The 16,669-nt window shown below is 58.9% G+C and overlaps 1 protein-coding gene across 1 annotated transcript in view; it reads right to left on the bottom strand.

The window, feature by feature from the left end:
* Nucleotides 1-16,669, bottom strand: part of LOC144941143 (protein patched homolog 1-like) — a 48,948-nt gene that overhangs the window by 6,070 nt on the left and 26,209 nt on the right. The window contains exons 13-20 of the mRNA XM_078867675.1: nucleotides 14,963-15,081; nucleotides 13,431-14,016; nucleotides 12,987-13,299; nucleotides 11,112-11,254; nucleotides 9,840-10,020; nucleotides 5,972-6,252; nucleotides 2,123-2,260; nucleotides 1,401-1,543 (exon numbers count right to left, since the gene is read on the bottom strand). Coding sequence (XP_078723801.1) covers nucleotides 1,401-1,543; nucleotides 2,123-2,260; nucleotides 5,972-6,252; nucleotides 9,840-10,020; nucleotides 11,112-11,254; nucleotides 12,987-13,299; nucleotides 13,431-14,016; nucleotides 14,963-15,081 — 1,904 coding nt within the window. The remainder of the gene's footprint in view (nucleotides 1-1,400; nucleotides 1,544-2,122; nucleotides 2,261-5,971; nucleotides 6,253-9,839; nucleotides 10,021-11,111; nucleotides 11,255-12,986; nucleotides 13,300-13,430; nucleotides 14,017-14,962; nucleotides 15,082-16,669) is intronic.

Raw genomic sequence — 16,669 nt, 5'->3', positions numbered from 1 at the left:
CCCCATACACACGCACCCACACGCACCCTCGAGCCATTGTAAGGCTACACCAACAACGATCGCACACGTGCAGCTAAACGCAGGAAACGTCACGATGGCAGGCAGGGAGGGGGGGCAGTGTTTTTGTAGTTGCTACGCGCAGACAAATTAACGTCCACCCATTACCTCGGCACATCAAACCCTACGCGCGCACGGCGACGCGACCCATTGACCCATGTGAAAAAGAGCTTCATAGCTCATCGGATTCCTCCAGTATAAATACAAATTCTGATTCTGACTGCCGCCGCCGCCGCACGTGGACGCGACGCGGCCCGCGACCGCGTGCCTCTACGCTCGTACGCGGTGTTACATAATCAGAAACAGGATATTCATTTACACTGGAGGAATCCGATGAGCCACAAAGCTATTTTTTCACAGACGTTCCAGCAGTTTCACAAATGTCCACCGCCGGGTTGGAGGACGCCCTTTGGTCGTGCCGTCCGCCGTTTAGATGCTTGTCCCGTGCAACCCGGGGTGAAATGTTTTTAACAGAGGCTCTCTGCGCTTGCCAGGACGCGCGCCGTGATGCGTCTGCCACAGGTGGCTCCTGTCCCTTTGCTTGTTTATTTATTTTACGCAAGCTTCGCGTCCCGTTGCAGACGTGAAAACACTGAACGGAGAAGCCGAGAGGCCCGTGCAGCCTTCCCCCTGAACGTTAGCCACGACCAGTGGGGCTGGCCGCGACGGCGGCGAGGGCCCGGCACGGTCTGAGACGACGGGCGGACGAAGGTCTACTCTGGTTGCAAGTCGCGATTTGTAACCAGAGTCTTCGTTCGCGCCGTACCACGTCGTCACGCTGCCGTCCGCTTTCGCTCTCTGCTCTTTCGCTTCCTTCCTCCTTGTTGTCTCATGGCTGAATAAATAAAATCCTTAAAAAACGCTAAAAACCCTCTTCAACTCGTGGACACTCTGTTTGGGTTCCTCGCTGTTTGTGCCGAGCCCTTGAGACGTGGTTGCATTGTCGACACCCTCGTAAGTCCAAAAATGTGTCGCGTTGGCCCGGCAGTTTGGGGATCATTTCTCAACGAAATATTCCCCAGGTCACTTCTAGACTGGAGTGGGTGGTACTTGACCGGCACACCCCCCCCCTCCCCGCCCGCCACCCCCCCAAGCCATGGCGAGGGGAACGCTGCAAGTGGGGCCGAAATATTGTGCGGGTGGGTGAGCTGGAGGGAACCGGGGCTCGTAGGAATTCCTGAACTAGCGCCCACTCCAGCGATCGCCGCAGGTCACTACTTGCAAAACTTACATTCTCCCCGGTCTCTTGAGGTTTCACCCGGCTAAATAAAAATAAAGCAACGCGAAAACAACGCGCCCACCCGCGCACGCGCGCACACGCGACGTACGGCGTCCTCGCTCACCGGACGATGAAGTCGAACTCGGAGGCGGCGAGCATGACGACGCCCAGGAAGGTGGAGGCGGCGCCGTGGAGGACGGGCACCAGCGTCTTCTCGAGCGCCGCCGCCACGCGCCGGTCACGGCCGCCCGTCGCGTTCGTGAAGGCCTACGCCGGCGGGGAGGAGGTGGAGGGTGAGGAGGAGGCACGACGGCGCCCGTCACACACGGGGGGGGGGGCCTCCTGGAACGCGCCGTTCGACCCGCACACGCACCTATCCGTTACGACATAGCCGGCTCGCTAGAACAGCCCCTCGCTACGGTCTCCCCTCGGGCGTCGTGCCGACCGCCGTAGCATCTCGCCTTGAGCACCACTCGCACCGAAAGTCTACGTAGGCCGTTACAGCACCAAATCACAACAATTATATCGAACTCTCAGGGCTCGGGAAATCATTGCTAAGCTATGTATGAAGGCACAGGATGCAATTATATTGACGTATTATTGTTGTTATCATTACTTTTTCAGGAGGGTCCTGGCAAGTTTTTGCTGGTAGGGGGTGATGGTTGCATTGCGCAATTCCGATCGAGTAACTTGCGAAAGAAAATTTAATGGAAAACCCCAAATGAGTAAAATACGGTGGTGGAGTGGGGTGAGGGGAAGTCAGAGTAGGGGGCATAGGGCGTGGGGCGGCGGGGGTCGGGGGAAGCAAGCCAGTGAGGGGGGTGGGGGGGGGGGGCGGGCACTCACCAGCGCGGTGTGCACGGTGAACTCAACGCCAATTCCCACGGAGAGCACGAGGGTCACCACAGGGCTGGCGCTCAGCCTCACGCCCAGGAAGCCCATGACGCCAAAGAGCTCCACCGTCATGGCCGCCAGCACGAGTACCTGGGGCGGAAGAGCAGCACACGGAGCGAGCGGTCAGACGTTGGAGTCGCGGGGACGACAGGGCAGCAGTGACGCGACGGCACATCGGTTAACACCACGGCGACGATACACGCATTGAATCGTGAGAGAATCCGTTACTTTCTGCCTATGCAATTCGATCGCAAATTATTGTATGCTAATCGGGCGAACGGAACTTGTGCACATGAGCACAAGCACAACGAGGGAATTACACGACAACGAAATGGAATCGAGGCCCTGGGTCGTGACAATTCATCGAACTGCTTTGTAGGCCCAGGCTGCGGCCACGTTGCTCTCTCACAGACTGTGGCGGGTCAGTTATTTGACAAGGGCGGACACAGGTAGGGCACGTTGTGCTGAAATCGTCAAGTGTACATGGTCAATAAAAGTGAATTGTGTGAAACTCCACTTATTTTAAAACTCGGCCCACCCTCCCCCCCCCTGATTCACCATATGAGTCACCCAACAAAATTGGCGCCACCAACGTTTCACCAACGACGACGACGGAAGTGGCCGCGAAACGTCTCATCTGAACCCATCGACTTGAGCCACTGGGGTCGCATAGGGGTCACGGCGGCCATGCTCATTCCGAGGCGGCTTCACCTCCCAAGAACCCTTTCCCCTGTCCCTGCCACGGCGAGAGCTGCTCACTCACATCGGCTGTCAGCCACATTTTGATGGGGTTTTTTTTTTTACCCCGCGTTGTTTACAAATTAAGAAGGGCCACCTGTTCCTGTCTGAATCTCTCCGCCTCGCCCCACGTGATGGGAGTGGGGGGGTGTGAGGGCCCCTCTCTCTACAGTGGGGTCGTGGGCCAGCAAATGGCCTTTGCAGTTTTACACAGGAGGGGTGGGGGAGTGTGAGGGGGTGTGCGGAAGGAGGGGGAAGTTGGGCATGTGGAGGGGGATGGGTTAAGTGGCGAGGAGGAGGAGGGGAGGGGGTATTCCCTTAACCAATCGGGCCTGCTCCCCGACACAGGCAGGGGCCTTCTGCTGTGCAAAACATGACGAGGAATTGGTCCGGATCTCGCTCCGCATTTTTCTTTCGGGGTCACCAACATCCTCGCCCTCCCCATTCCCACCAACTCACTCACAACTTCAGCCTCCCCCCCCCCCCGCCGCCCCCCCATAGTCCCCCCCCCCTCCCCATGGAATATTTAACCCCTGGCACCCGCCCTGACCTCTGCGTGCCCTGTGAGCTCGGGACAGGAGATAGTCGTATGGCAGTAGCAGTGTGCGCTTCCCAACTTCACGCATCGCCGCTGCCCGTTATTCATTTACCAACCCATCTCCTGAGTGTCGGCAATTTCGTTGTAGATTAGCACTGCGGCAAAAGCTCCGGCATCACGGTTACACTTCCACTTCCACCGATGGCCTGCCCAATGTTTGCCGGTTTTCCCATCCGACACTGGACGTCAACAACCCGAGCTGAGTTTTCAAAGCCCTCTCCGGCAGGAATGTCGTTTTTAATTCCACATTTTCAAGGCGCTGTTTAATCCCCCCGATTCCGTTCTCTTAAGCCACTCGCACGCTCAGTTAGCTGCCAGGCCGTGGCATACCAGTGCCATGATGTCACTTCCTGTGTGTGTCCACTACCCCACAAAAACACAAACGACCACCGAAATCCCACACACGCACAGCCCCCTCCCTCCGCTCCCATGCCACACACGCACGCGCCCCCTGTCATCCCACACACACTCGCCCTCCTATTTGACATACACGTGCGCGCACACAAACTTATATTTTTCGTTGCCGCAAACACCTCCCATCCCAAACACACACACACGTGGCCTCTGTCTTCCCACAAACAACCCCCTATTTGACACACACACACACACGTGCGCGCGATCTCCCACACACACACACCCCGCAGCCTCTCCCATTACTCATACACAGACATACACACACACGCTCTCCTCCTCCCCCCACACACACACATACCCCCTGTTTTATCCCACACACATACACAACCTACCTCATCCCTCATACCTACACAAAGACATCCGCTCTCTCCCATCGCTCGCTCTCACATGCACACACACTCCTATCACACACAACCCTTTTTGTCATCCCACACATGCCTGCATCCTCTCTCTAATAACAAAGACCCCCGTATAGCCATGAACAGGCTGTTGGGGCCAGTGCTGTGGGTAAGTGAGCGCCTATTAAGGCCGACAGCAAACGAGGGGGTGGCATGGCGAGTGCCATGCCCGGGGCCACCTTAGTCTCTCCAAGGATGACATTTACAAGGTGCACCAGGTACTCATTGGAATGGTCGAGTTATCCTAGCAGAGGCCTAGGACAAGTTCCGTTACCGCCAAAGTTGGCTGTTGCTGGGAATTTCAACGCAGATCAGTGGATCTGTAGCACTGCGTGTGAACCACTACTCCCCGTAACACACAAAGACAAATACAAAGATCCCTCATATAGCCGTAACAGACTCTTGGGGCAAGTGCTGTTAGCGAGCACCTATGAAGGCCGGGGGTGGATGGCCAACACGTCCGACTGCCTTTGTCTCCCCAGTGGCGATGTTTACACACCGCACCAGGTACTCATTCAGGCTGAGTCGACCTATGGTAGGCCCAGAACCGGTTCAGATAATCGTCACCGATGTTGGAGTCGAACTCGCGTCTCCGGGTTTGTAGCGCAGCAAGCTAGCCCGCTACACTACCACACACACACACCCACGCACACACTCATGCACACACCCCACCGCCCCCTCTAGACATAAACATGACCTCTTCTTTGGCATGAATTTACAAACAGGAGGAGGAGGGGTTGGGAGGAACGGCTGGAGGGGCGACTGCCTTGGAGAAAACTAACGCGGATCTCCATCTCGACGTCGTCAGAATCGCAACGATAACTCCTCGTGGCACCCACAGCTGTGGCGGACCCCTGGCCAGAAGGAATCATCATAATTTACCCGGCAATGACCAAGAAGTATTAACCGTGCACCCAACGTTAAACCTCCGGGCAGCTTTATGGACTCTTAAGCTTCGTTCGCGAAAAAAAGGGAAATTATGCCGCATTTCAACCAGGTAATTGTTTGGAGAAAAAAAGTACCGTTTCCGTGCCACTAAAAAGTGCAAGCTGTAGCAACAAAGGGGGTCACGGGGGGCTCACTGTGGGCTAGCGGCGGTGGCCGGCGAGCAAGGAGAAAGAGAGCGAGAGAGACGTGCAAGGGCTCAACGCTGGTTTTACACAAACACAATCCCTTCGGCTCTGGGTCCTCCCCCCCGTGTCTCAAGGCTGCGCCGTTGAGAGACCATCGCCGTGGTTCATGAGCGGTGCGGATTCCAATAATTTTTTTGTACGAAAAAACCACCAATGCACACGCAACGAAAACAAAACAGCGTGCGAATGAGCCGTCCTGAGCGAGCGTGGATAGACTCGTGCAACTGCCAGACCGCCTCCGAACAGATTAACGCGCCCGGATATTTTCCGATCGAGTGAATTAACACGCAACAGATTTGCATATGAAAAACATACGCTCAGCTGGAAGTGGGCCAGGTGGCACAGGCCTCAGAGAGACACCGAACCGGCGCAGCCGAAAGCCCGAGTTCGAATCTGGCACCGACGACACCGTCGTGCGGGAAGGTGCCGTCCGACGGCGGCGGCAGTTGATCTCCGGCCCGGCGCTCGGCGTTCTGGCCGGGGGCGAGATCGCAACGAGCGGGCCAAGCGGCTGACTCACCACGATGGCGGCCGTCCACGGGCTGAGCAGGCAGGCGGCGGTGACGAGGAAGGCGGCCGCTAGCGCCAGCACCACGGACAGCAGCAGCCACTGGCGCAGGCCGACGTACTGCTCCCAGAAGAGGAAGGGCAGCCCGCTGGGGTAGCAGGGCACCCCGCGCTCGCTGAACTCCTCGGTGATGGCGCGCACCGTCTCGATGACGCTCAGGAAGTCGGGCGTCTCGCGCAGGCCGCCCAGGAAGAAGGAAAAGTGGGTGTACTCGATGGGCGCCGCCGCCTGGACTGCGGTTTGGCACAGGGGAGGGCGGGGACAGGACAAGACGTCGTTAGGGTGTCGTTCCCGAACGTCGCGGGTTATAGAGCAGGCAGACTTGCGTTTGCGTGTCCACGTAAAAAAACTAAAATTGCTTACGGTGAAATTGCTTTGCGTTAAAGCGACGCGGCAATTTATCGTGTTCAAATTTTGTTGAGTTCAAAATGAATCTGCGTCGGTTCGATTACTCCCGACTCAAATAGTCGAGTGACCGATGTGGACACAACAAAGGCGCGGGGGGTCAAGTTGCCTACATTTTTCTTCATTTCACAAAGGCGTTCCCAACTCTCAACTCAAACAAATTAGAGGAGTGGGAAGAGACTCGAGACATTTTTAAAACCCCATGCGATCAGCGTAACTAAGGTTTTTTGTAAATCAAATGTTTACCTCGGTCGAATTTCGTCGTTTGTACATAGGTCATCATCAACGCAATAGGTGCCTGGGTTCATTGCATTCAGGGAGAGGCCTTGCTCATCTCCGAACGAAGAACATCACTCAAGTGAGCGTTGTGACCGACAGACCGACTCGCAACAAAAGATGAAGATATTTGAACACTTTTTTTTTTCTTGAAACAACTTGATTATTTTACAACACGGCCGCTCAGATCGTCCACGGGCCCCCATCTGGGCGGGCGGGGCGGGGCGGGGCGGGCGGGGCGGTGGGACGCGGTAGCGCAAGAGTCCCTCGGCGTCGCGGCTCTCCTCCGCCGGTGCTGCCGGTGATGGCGCTTTGGAGAGGGATGAAGGATGTGTGCGGTGACGCGAGGAGGCAGTGACCGATGCGGGGCGTGCGGCGCCGTGACCCCCCCCCCCCCCCGCCAGCCGCTCCCGGCTTTCATCGTCGTGCCGCGGGGGCTCTCGCCGCGGGCCCCGCGTTTAACGGCCTCTGTTACGCGTCACGGCCAGCCACGGGAAGACCTGAACGGACGCCGCCCTACGGAACAGACGCCCTCTCGCCCACCCGCCCGCCCGCCCGCGCGTTTTTACGGCTTCGTTTAAAGAGGGGGTGGGGTCGTGAGGGGGGGGGGGCAGCCGTGGAATTTCTTGACAGTGACCGAGCATTGGTCATCGGCACGTCGAAATGAAATGATGGTAAAAAAAATGTAAATGACCAAGATGAACAAGGAGCAAAGTAAAATAGCCTGATAAAAATCTGCGTACAAAACAAGCCCACACTGGTAGGCCAGGCAGGGCCACTGCCTGCTGCGGTGCTGGCCCATACATTTTCATTAGCATCGCGGGTTCTGGCAAGTGTCCAGTGGAGAGGGATGGAAAACAGCTAGCCCGAGGCTGCTCACCTCGGAACCCAGGCTCAACCCACCCACCCACCCTCCCCCTCTCTCCCTCCCTCCCTCTCTCTATTCATCGCAGCCTGCTCAATTACACACGAGTCTCTTCCGCCAAACTCCCTGCCTCACTTTGCCCGAGCCCAAAAAGCCGTGATTGATTTTCGACCACGAAATCCCTGGTGCGTTCTGGGAGCAACACCATGGGCCTCACTTAGCAGCCGGGCCCCCTTTTTGCCCCCCCCCCTCCCTCAAACGCAACCCCCCCCCTCTCCTCCACCAGCCCCTCCTCGCCCTTCCTCTCCGCTAATCCCTCCAGCCTCCCGCGTTTTCCTCCCCGGCCACCGGACCACCGTGTGGTGGGAACAGGTGCCAAAACACTCACAGTAGCCAAGCACACCCCCTTCCGAATCGATGGGGCTTTTCCGATCCCGTAATCTAAAACACATCCGCAGTTGTCAATAACCTTAAGTTTTTTTTTGGTCTCCCTCGCTCGCGCGGAGGTACGCGTGCACGTGCGTGTCGCAGAGCGGCGCGCGCGTGCGGAACGATCGCGATGGATAATTAAGGGCCTGACGGGAGGGTAACGAACTTTTTTACTTCCCAAAAAACAGGAAAATATTGGGAGGGGGGGGGGGAACGCGCTGACCGCTTGACGGAACGCCGTCATTCTATCGCAGCGTGATTTGTGTCACTCATGGGTTAGGAATAAAAATAAGTAAATAAACAAACGCATGATCTAAATTACATCCCTCCAAGTAAGACATTACATTATGTTTCAATCCGTCATCCGATAGGTTTAAATATCACACCGTGGACCAGTTGAAACCAGTCCCGTCAAAACGTGCGTGGTGATACACACCTTGCCCGTCGAATTCGTGCCACAAAAAAGGAACTTCTGATTTCCGGACACGGCAGCGTGGTCCAAAACCGGATAGTCAGGTCGAGCACCGGACGGTCGGCAACCCTACCCAGCGATCGGAAGAGTTTTTTTCGTGTGTTTTTTTTTAACAACGTGAGGCCTCAACTCTGGCCCCGGCTAAGACCACGGCTCGGGAGGAACCGCTCAAGACTGCACAGGGATAGTTTTTCCCAGTGCGTCGTGCCGCGTTATTGAACCACTTTAATTTCGGCTGCGATTGTGCATTCTTTCCTCCAGCTGACCTTTCACGGGTGGGGGCGGAAAAAAAAAATCGGCCTTTAATTTAGTTTCTTTTCTTCCCCTGCGACCGAGAACTTCTTATTAATCCAACATTTCCTTATTAAAGGGAGACTGTAACATTCAAAGCGGGAACTTAAAAACATCCCCGCTGAAAACAGACCCTGAACTTTAAACCAGACACCGAGGGCCCTTCCACCAAAAGCAGCCGGCATTAAACCGGGCCGGCTACATCACGGAACGTATGAGCCGCGATGATCGCCCGCGTGGCTCCGTAACCCTCACCACGGAAGGGGGGGAGGGGGGTGGGGTGACTAAGCGTGTCCGGTCCGTTTGATTGAAATTTTTGGGGGTTTTGGGGCAGAGACGACCGATCAGGGGGCCCATGGGTGACCTGCCGGGTGAGGCGCTGGCCTCGGCGTTACGTCGGGCGTTTGTTTTTTTCCGTTACGTTTGGCTTTAAACAAAATGCCACACGTGCATCGCATAATGGAATTATAACGCCCGCTCCTCTTACAGTCGAAAAAAGAAAAAATGTCGCCCGCTACATGTGCATCCCACATGCGCGTTCGTTAAAGACTCAATTTATACCCAATACAAGCCGCAGGAAACACAATCCGCGCGCAAAAAAAAAACGGAGAAAACGTTTTAAGAAAAAAGATCAAATGTAATAAATTGAATTGTTGTGACGGAGGAGAACACGGAGGGGATGGGGGGGGAGATGTTTTGGGACGCGTGCGGGCACCCTGCCCACACTCGCCCCCGGGTTCAGCGTCGAGCCTAATAGGGACGTGCCACAACCTCGTGGCAAGGTGCCCGCACAGGCCTTCCGAAGCGCTGTGAGGAGCACGCGAGCGTGCACCTCCGGCGCGATGCTCGTTAAACGACGCGGTGGCCCGTGCACGCGTTCCAGCCCTTCGGAGGCAACGGTTGGTCGGATCACGTGGAGATTCGTGAAACTCGGGCCAGCAAAACACTGCCTCACTGGCTCAGCATCTCAATGCAGGACGCTCCTGACGACGAGTCCCGAGACTCGGCAAAGCTTTTCTGAATAATTGACATTGCTATCATGCGTACACGTGCGTGCGTGCGCGCGTACGTGCGTCTCTTACTGTGCATGCCCTCGGGGTCCGAGTCGTACTTGTCGTGGATCCACTCGGGCAGCTGCGGGTGGATGGCCGCTTGCGATGCGGCGTAGCCCAGGGGGTCGCTGCTGGCCCACGCCGTCAGGCACTCGTAGAACGTGTCCGGGTCGATCATCCCGTCGGAGCCCACCAGCCGCTTCGCCGGCAGCTGCGGGCGAAAGCGCGGGGGGGCGAGCGGCAGAGTCGCGGTTGAGTTGCGGGCGCAATAAAAATCATTGAGACGCATACAAAAATTAGCAACTGACACAACTACTCAAAACAACTGAACTGTGGAGAAAAGAATATCGCACAGTACCTACATGCGAATGCATTGTCTGGAGCGGTGCATTATCGTTACGCAACTGATAACAACCGGGACTTAATGTCCCTCTTTTTGGATACCTCCGAACGAGGAAATTCAGAACAGGTGGCAACCCCCCGCTTTGTGCACACCACCCGATCGTGAGCGAGGGGCAGACGCGTCCCTTGTGTGCCTCTCCCAAACGAGTCGCTGAGTTCACCTTCCGTCCACCTTCTTCCCACCTCGACTCACTAATTAAAGACACCCGTTGGAGCACCCGGGGGGGCTGCTCTTAGGCAAACCGGGTCCGCTGGCAAAAAGTGCGAAGGGGGGGGGGGGGCGGCTGAATGGTAACTGCTCAGCTCTCCTGTTCCCTCCCCCCCCACTCCCCCCCCACCCCTCACCCTGCCTTTCCCACGATCGCCGATGCGGTGCGCCCACCACGATCCCGGCAGCACGGCACCGGTAAATTTCCCCGTGGTTCCGAGCCACTGAAAGGGCGCGGGGGAGAGGGCTTTCAAACCGCGGCGCGGAAATCAAACCCGATCCGCTCTCTCCTCCCCGCAGGCCGCCCACGGCTCGAGCGGTTTGTTTTTTTTCTTGCAGGATTTGGAGAGGCATTACCCCGGATTACGGTGGGATCTTTGGAACTCAAAAGGAAAGGTGTCGTTTATTCGGCAAGACCGCTTTAACGGAAACGCGAGAATCCAGCGATCGGTGTTCAGCGATGGCAATAATAATAAGATACGAAGACAAAGATTTCACCGTGGCACCACGTTCAACAGAAGAACTGTAAATCGCGCTAATAACCGTTGAAACTAAATACAAGAGCTCGTTGAAACGGCTGCCTCCGCTTGTGGCGCCCGCACCCCGCGCCCGGCGGCCACCGGGGACGCTCGGTGTGTCCGCGCCACCGCCTGGGGAGCGTGGCGTGGGTGCGCGCGTGCGGGCGGTCGCACCTGGCCGTAGTTGATTGGCTGCTCGCGGTCGCCCGTCTGCACCATGAGGTGCATGGCGAGCACGGCCGCCTCGGAGCCGTTGCGCCAGCTCTCGCGCGAAATGCGCCCCGACGCCCACTCCGCGTCAAACGCCTTCTGCAGGTCTGGGGTGGCGGCACACACACACACACACACGCGTACACACACGCACACACGCACACGCACACACGCACACACACACACGCACACACACACACGCGCACGCGCACACACACACACACGCACACACACGCGCACACACACACACACACAGGTGTAAATACAACGACAAAGGTGCCCACCCGTGTAGCCTGTCACAGACTGTTGGGGCAAGTGCCGTTATTGAGCGCTTATAAAGGCTGGCACGGCACGGCAAGGGGCAGTGTGGTCAACACAGTTCAGATATTCGTCACCGACGTCTGCTGTTCGCGTGAACTCGGGTTGCTGGGATTGTAAGCGCTACACCACACGCGCACGGCGCTAACGCTGATGCAGGCGCTACGGTGTCGTGTCGCTTCTCTCTTGTCGCCACCTTGAGGCGCGACAAGCCGTTCAACGAGCAAAACACGAGCGATGGCGTTCTGGCGAACGTGGGCAATGAATGACCGCCGAAGAGTCATCCAGAGACAAACCTTGCCTCTTCACAGGAGCACCGACGATCATTGGTGCGGCCAAGCCATCTCACCGGCGGCTAACATCCACTCGCGTCACGACGCACAGCGGTAGCCACGTGCGTCGCGGCCGCCCCATCGCTACCCCCCAAACTTGGTAGTGGCAGAGCCATGTAGAGTGCTGCTAACTCCCCGCATTAGGCCGAGACTACTGCTACCCCCTATTTTATGGGCTGTCACTCCGCTGGACGTGTTTGGAGGCTGACAGGAGCTCTGCTCGTGTTTCCTGGCTTAAAGCCCTCGCTGCCAAATTTCCGTCCCTGCGCTGCGCCCCGACTCGACACCCTCAACCCCGCGGCCGCCCTCCTTCATCCCCCCCCACCCACGGCCCCCCCACCCCCATCCACACTCCCCCCCCCCCCCACCGCCCGGCTCACGGCGGCGTGCTCTGCACGGCGCAGAGCGGAATTCCACATCGCGAGATCCGAGCGCAAATTCCCGGCCGCCCCCGCGCCGCTTGGGGGGGGAGACGTGGGGCTCGTGTCGCGGGGGGGCGATGATCGCCCGGGCTGGCTCGGAGCCAGGCTCGCATGTTCACATCTTCACTTCATTACCGACCGCCAGCCGCAGCCTCAGCTGTGAGACCCGGCCCTTTTTTTTCTCTCTCTCTCTCCTTTCCCTCTACAGCTCTAAGGAGTTTTTTTTTTGCCATCATCTGAGCGGTGCGAGGTGGGTCGGGAGGAGAGGGAGGGCGATGAGTTTTTTTCTTACTCTCTGTTTTTTTTCGTTTTTATTCTTCTTCTGCACAAACGCCGTTTGGCCGTCGCAGCTGCAGTGTTCCTGAGAAGGGCTGCCGAGCACCTGCCGAGGGCGCGCCCTCCCCTCCCCGCCTGCTCGCCACCCCCTACACCTTACCACTCCCCGCTCCCCACCGCTTCCTATCCCACGCCGCTCCCCCAACCCCCGCCGCTATCGGAGCCCCGCGTCAAACAGCGGAGTGGCTCCAACAACCACCGCCGCCAACGCCGCGAGGACTTCACGGCGGCGCGAGTGACATCGACCCTAAAACATCCTCGCTCTCTTCCCTCGCGTTCCCCGGCGAGCGCCAGGTGACGCGGCGCGGTGCCGTGCCGTGCGGCGCGGTGCCGTGTGGTGCCGTGTGCGGTGCCGTGTGGTGCCGTGTGCGGTGCCGTGTGCGTAAGGAGGAGCGGGGAAGAGGCCCGACAAGAGCCGGGGCGGGCCGTACCGAGCAGCCAGTCGCGGAAGTAGTGGAGCCACATCTTGGGGATGGCGCCGTCGCGGTGTCGCACGGCGTGCCGCACGCGCCCCACGCGCTCGTGCAGCGCGTAGAGCTGCGCCTGCGCGCGGGGGTAGTCCACGCCGGCCGTGGTCACCACGTGCACCGCGTACAGCGAGAAGTGCCGCGCCTGCGCCTCCAGGAAGGCGCGCTCGCGCGTGCCCCGCGGCACCACGTCCATCAGGTCGAGGCCGTCGCGCACCAGCGTCGTCCCGTAGAGGCACGTGGCGAGCAGCGCCAGCGACGACACCACGGCCACCACCTGCGCGCCGCGAGCAGGACGGTTGAATGCGCGGACCGAGCAACTCGACGGCGGCGGCGGCGCCGCAGACGAACCGCGAGGACGAAACGAAGCGGCGGCGTGAGCGGCGGACGCCGCGGGTTGCCGCTCACCTTGACGGGCGTCCTCAGCAGCAGCGGAGCATAGCGGTCGCGCGCAAACTCCGACGCCGTCCACTTCCCCAGGCACCCGGTCGCTCGCGGGGAGCAGTCGCCGCACTCCCCGCCCGGCGCCGGCGCCCCGGCCCCGGCGGCCCCCGCGGCCTCCTCCACCTGAGCGATGAGGTCGCGCGTCGAGGTGCAGGCGTCCGGGCCGGGCGCGGCGGCGGAGGAGGAGGAGCACGAGGAGTGGCGCGAGCACGGCGACGGCGCGGCCGCCACCTCCACCGGGACGGCGTACGCCGTCACGCGCGGGGCGGCTGCCGGCAGCACGGTGATGACGTGCTGGCCCGACGGGTCGCAGCGCGCCACCGCGGTCACGGTGGCGCGCATGGTGAAGGCCGTGGCGTGGCCGTGCACCGGGAAGGAGGTGGTGGTGGCGGCGACGGCGTGCGGGGCCGCGACGCTGGCGGCGTCAGTGCCGCCGCCGCTGCTGCCGCTGCCGGTGGTGGTCGTGGACGAGGAGGAGTGGGAGCCCAAGCTGCCGTGCTCCTCCCGGTACTCGCCGGGCTGCACCGTGAGCACGCGATCGGCACACGGGCTGTGGGGACAAGCGTGCAGGCTCGCGCGTTAGGCTCGTGCGGTCGGTGCGAGCTCGTGCTGCCATTCGCTCGCACGCACCATCTCACGCACGCACTCTCACGTGCTGTACTGTCCTTAATAGCTCCGCGCAAAATGCACTTGCCCCGGGTAGTCTGCATGCCTACAGGGGGGGGGGTGGAACCTCTGCCTGTGTTTATACATGTATAGAATAGTTGGAATAACTGTGTTGAGCAACAGCTCCGGGACTTCACGTCGGGAAAATGTGTTTAATTTTAAACTGTGGATGCTGCAACCGCACAACGAACGGCATGTCCCTGCCGAGGCTCCAGCCGCAGCCACGTTCGTGTCGGCTCCGGGGAAACCTCGGCCTAATTGCCGCGCTCCCTCGTGACCTCCCCATCCCCCTCCTCCCCCCGAGCGCTCGCGGGACATTCCACGGGCCACAGGCCCGCCATGCAAATGTCGCAGAGAAAGCCACGCAAGTAACTCGCTGTCTGCGCTGCGTTTAATCACGCCGCTTCTCTTTCCTTCCCATCTTTCTTTTTTCCACAGCCCGACATTTTTTGGTTTTGCGAGCAGTCTCGGGGCGCAGGCAGCAATGACACCACGTGAGAAGTTTCTCGAACGTTTACGTCGATAATTAGTTTAAATCTCGCCGGTTCTACGGTGGGACCGGCTATCAAGTGCTTGTTCGAGATAATATCCCAGTAGACACGCGACGTTGGTCCAACGTTGGCATGCGGTTGGGACCGTCGGAGAAACGTCAGCCCAACCCTTTGTGGGTGTGCCAGCTCCGACAGCACAAGCAAATCCCACGATACGACAAGACTCCCCAAAACCTCCGGGCGGATTCTTCCCGGTTAAACCGACGCGATCCGGCGCGGCAGCGAGCGGCCCGGTAACGGTGACGCGCGCGACGCCGCGGGTCACGGCGATGCTCTCACCTGGGCAGGCAGCAGAGGAAGTCCATGCGGTTTTGCCGACGTCTTCGCAGGTCCAGGGCGAGCACCGCCGGGAAGACGAGCAGCATCATGGCGAGGTTGAAGACGATGACGACGGCGGCCTGGGAACACGGGGGGAGGGGGAGGGGGAGCGTGAGCGCCGGGATCGGCGGGGAGACGGAGCGCGCTCCAGGTACAGGCAGTCTCCGAGTCTCCGAGTCTCCGAGTCTCCAACCGTCCGACTTACGAACGTCGAGATCCCCCGCGAGATGTGAGGAGTCCCAACATCCCGCATGATGCACAGCGCCCCTTGCTGACCAGCAAGCCAGCATAAGTGTTTTTTTCATTTCGTGTTACTTTATTTTATGTTTTATTCCTTCTTCTTCGTGAGTTTAACAATGCTTGCCTTTTCTTTTAAAACCATAACACATGTTATAACCACTGACCGTATGCACGATTAAAACAAATCCACTTACGCACGGGTCTCACCAACGTAACCCATTCGTAAGTCTAGAACTGCCTCTCGTGTACCCATTTGACGCGGAGTCAACCTGGAGAAGGCACAGGACCGGCCCACATATTTGTCACCGATATTGGCTGGGTTCATAAGGCAGTGCAACTAACCACGACACTACCGCTCCCCAGCATCTACACACACGCTGATGCATAGACACACACACACACACGCTGATGCATAGACACACACACACGTACACAAATGCACTCAGAAACCAATCGCACCCTTCCCAGCCTCGGCCCCACCCCGGCTCCCTCCCCCTCCCCATGCAGCCGTACCCCCGTTGCTCTATACCCTGGGGGCTCACTGCTAGGCCGGGCTGAGAAGTTATTATCTCAGGTGTTGCCCATCAGACCACCCAGTCAGCCCCATTCACACACACACTCACACGCACACACACACGCGTACACCTAGCTGCACTCATAAACACACCCAGCTACACACACAAAGACAAAGATCCCCCGTATAGCCTTTAACAGACTGTTGGGGCAAGTGCTGTTTAGCGAGCACTTATGATGGCTGAAAAGGTGCACAAGGTGGTGAGTGGCCAAACACCACGCCCGGCCGCCTTTGTCTCCCCAGTGGCGATGATTTCACACACCGCACCGGGTACTCATTTGAGTTAGAGTCGAGCTAGGGGAGGCCCAGAACCGGTTCAGATATTCGTCACCGGTGTTGACCGTGAGCGGGAATCAAGCGCACTCACACAGCCAACAACAGCCATGCTCAGCATCTTGAAATAAATCCTCGTTATCGATTGTCTTATGTCGTGGTTGTTGTTCATTGTCACCGTTATCATCGTACACATGACGAGGGGACGTTCGCACGGGGAGACGGAACCGTGCATGCAGGCCCACGGGGTTCGCATCTCCCTGGGTTCTCCAGGGGTCTACCTCCAGCCAACCACCGCCGGTCCCTCCCCCACCCACCCCTTCCTCCCACGCCGGGTCCCCCGGTAATCAGGCCTGGCGGCCCGCAGCCCCTTTTGTGCTGGAAGGCCGAGCCCATAATCCGTCGCAAACACGCAACGGCGATAGACGCCCAACGGAGCCGAACGCGGAGCACGGCGCGAGGCGCTGGCGGCGGGGGTGGGGTAGCCAAACAACGGCGCAGGCCCCCTTATCTGACTCCCCCATCGGCACGGACGGCCCGTTCTGGCCCTCTGAACGTCAAAGGGAGGCCTCGAGAAAACT

The sequence above is a fragment of the Lampetra fluviatilis genome, chromosome 24 (assembly GCF_964198595.1).
Source record: "Lampetra fluviatilis chromosome 24, kcLamFluv1.1, whole genome shotgun sequence".
NCBI classification, from domain to species: Eukaryota; Metazoa; Chordata; class Hyperoartia; order Petromyzontiformes; family Petromyzontidae; genus Lampetra; species Lampetra fluviatilis.
Note: the sequence above shows the minus strand (reverse complement) of the source record. Positions and strands in the feature narration are given on the sequence as shown.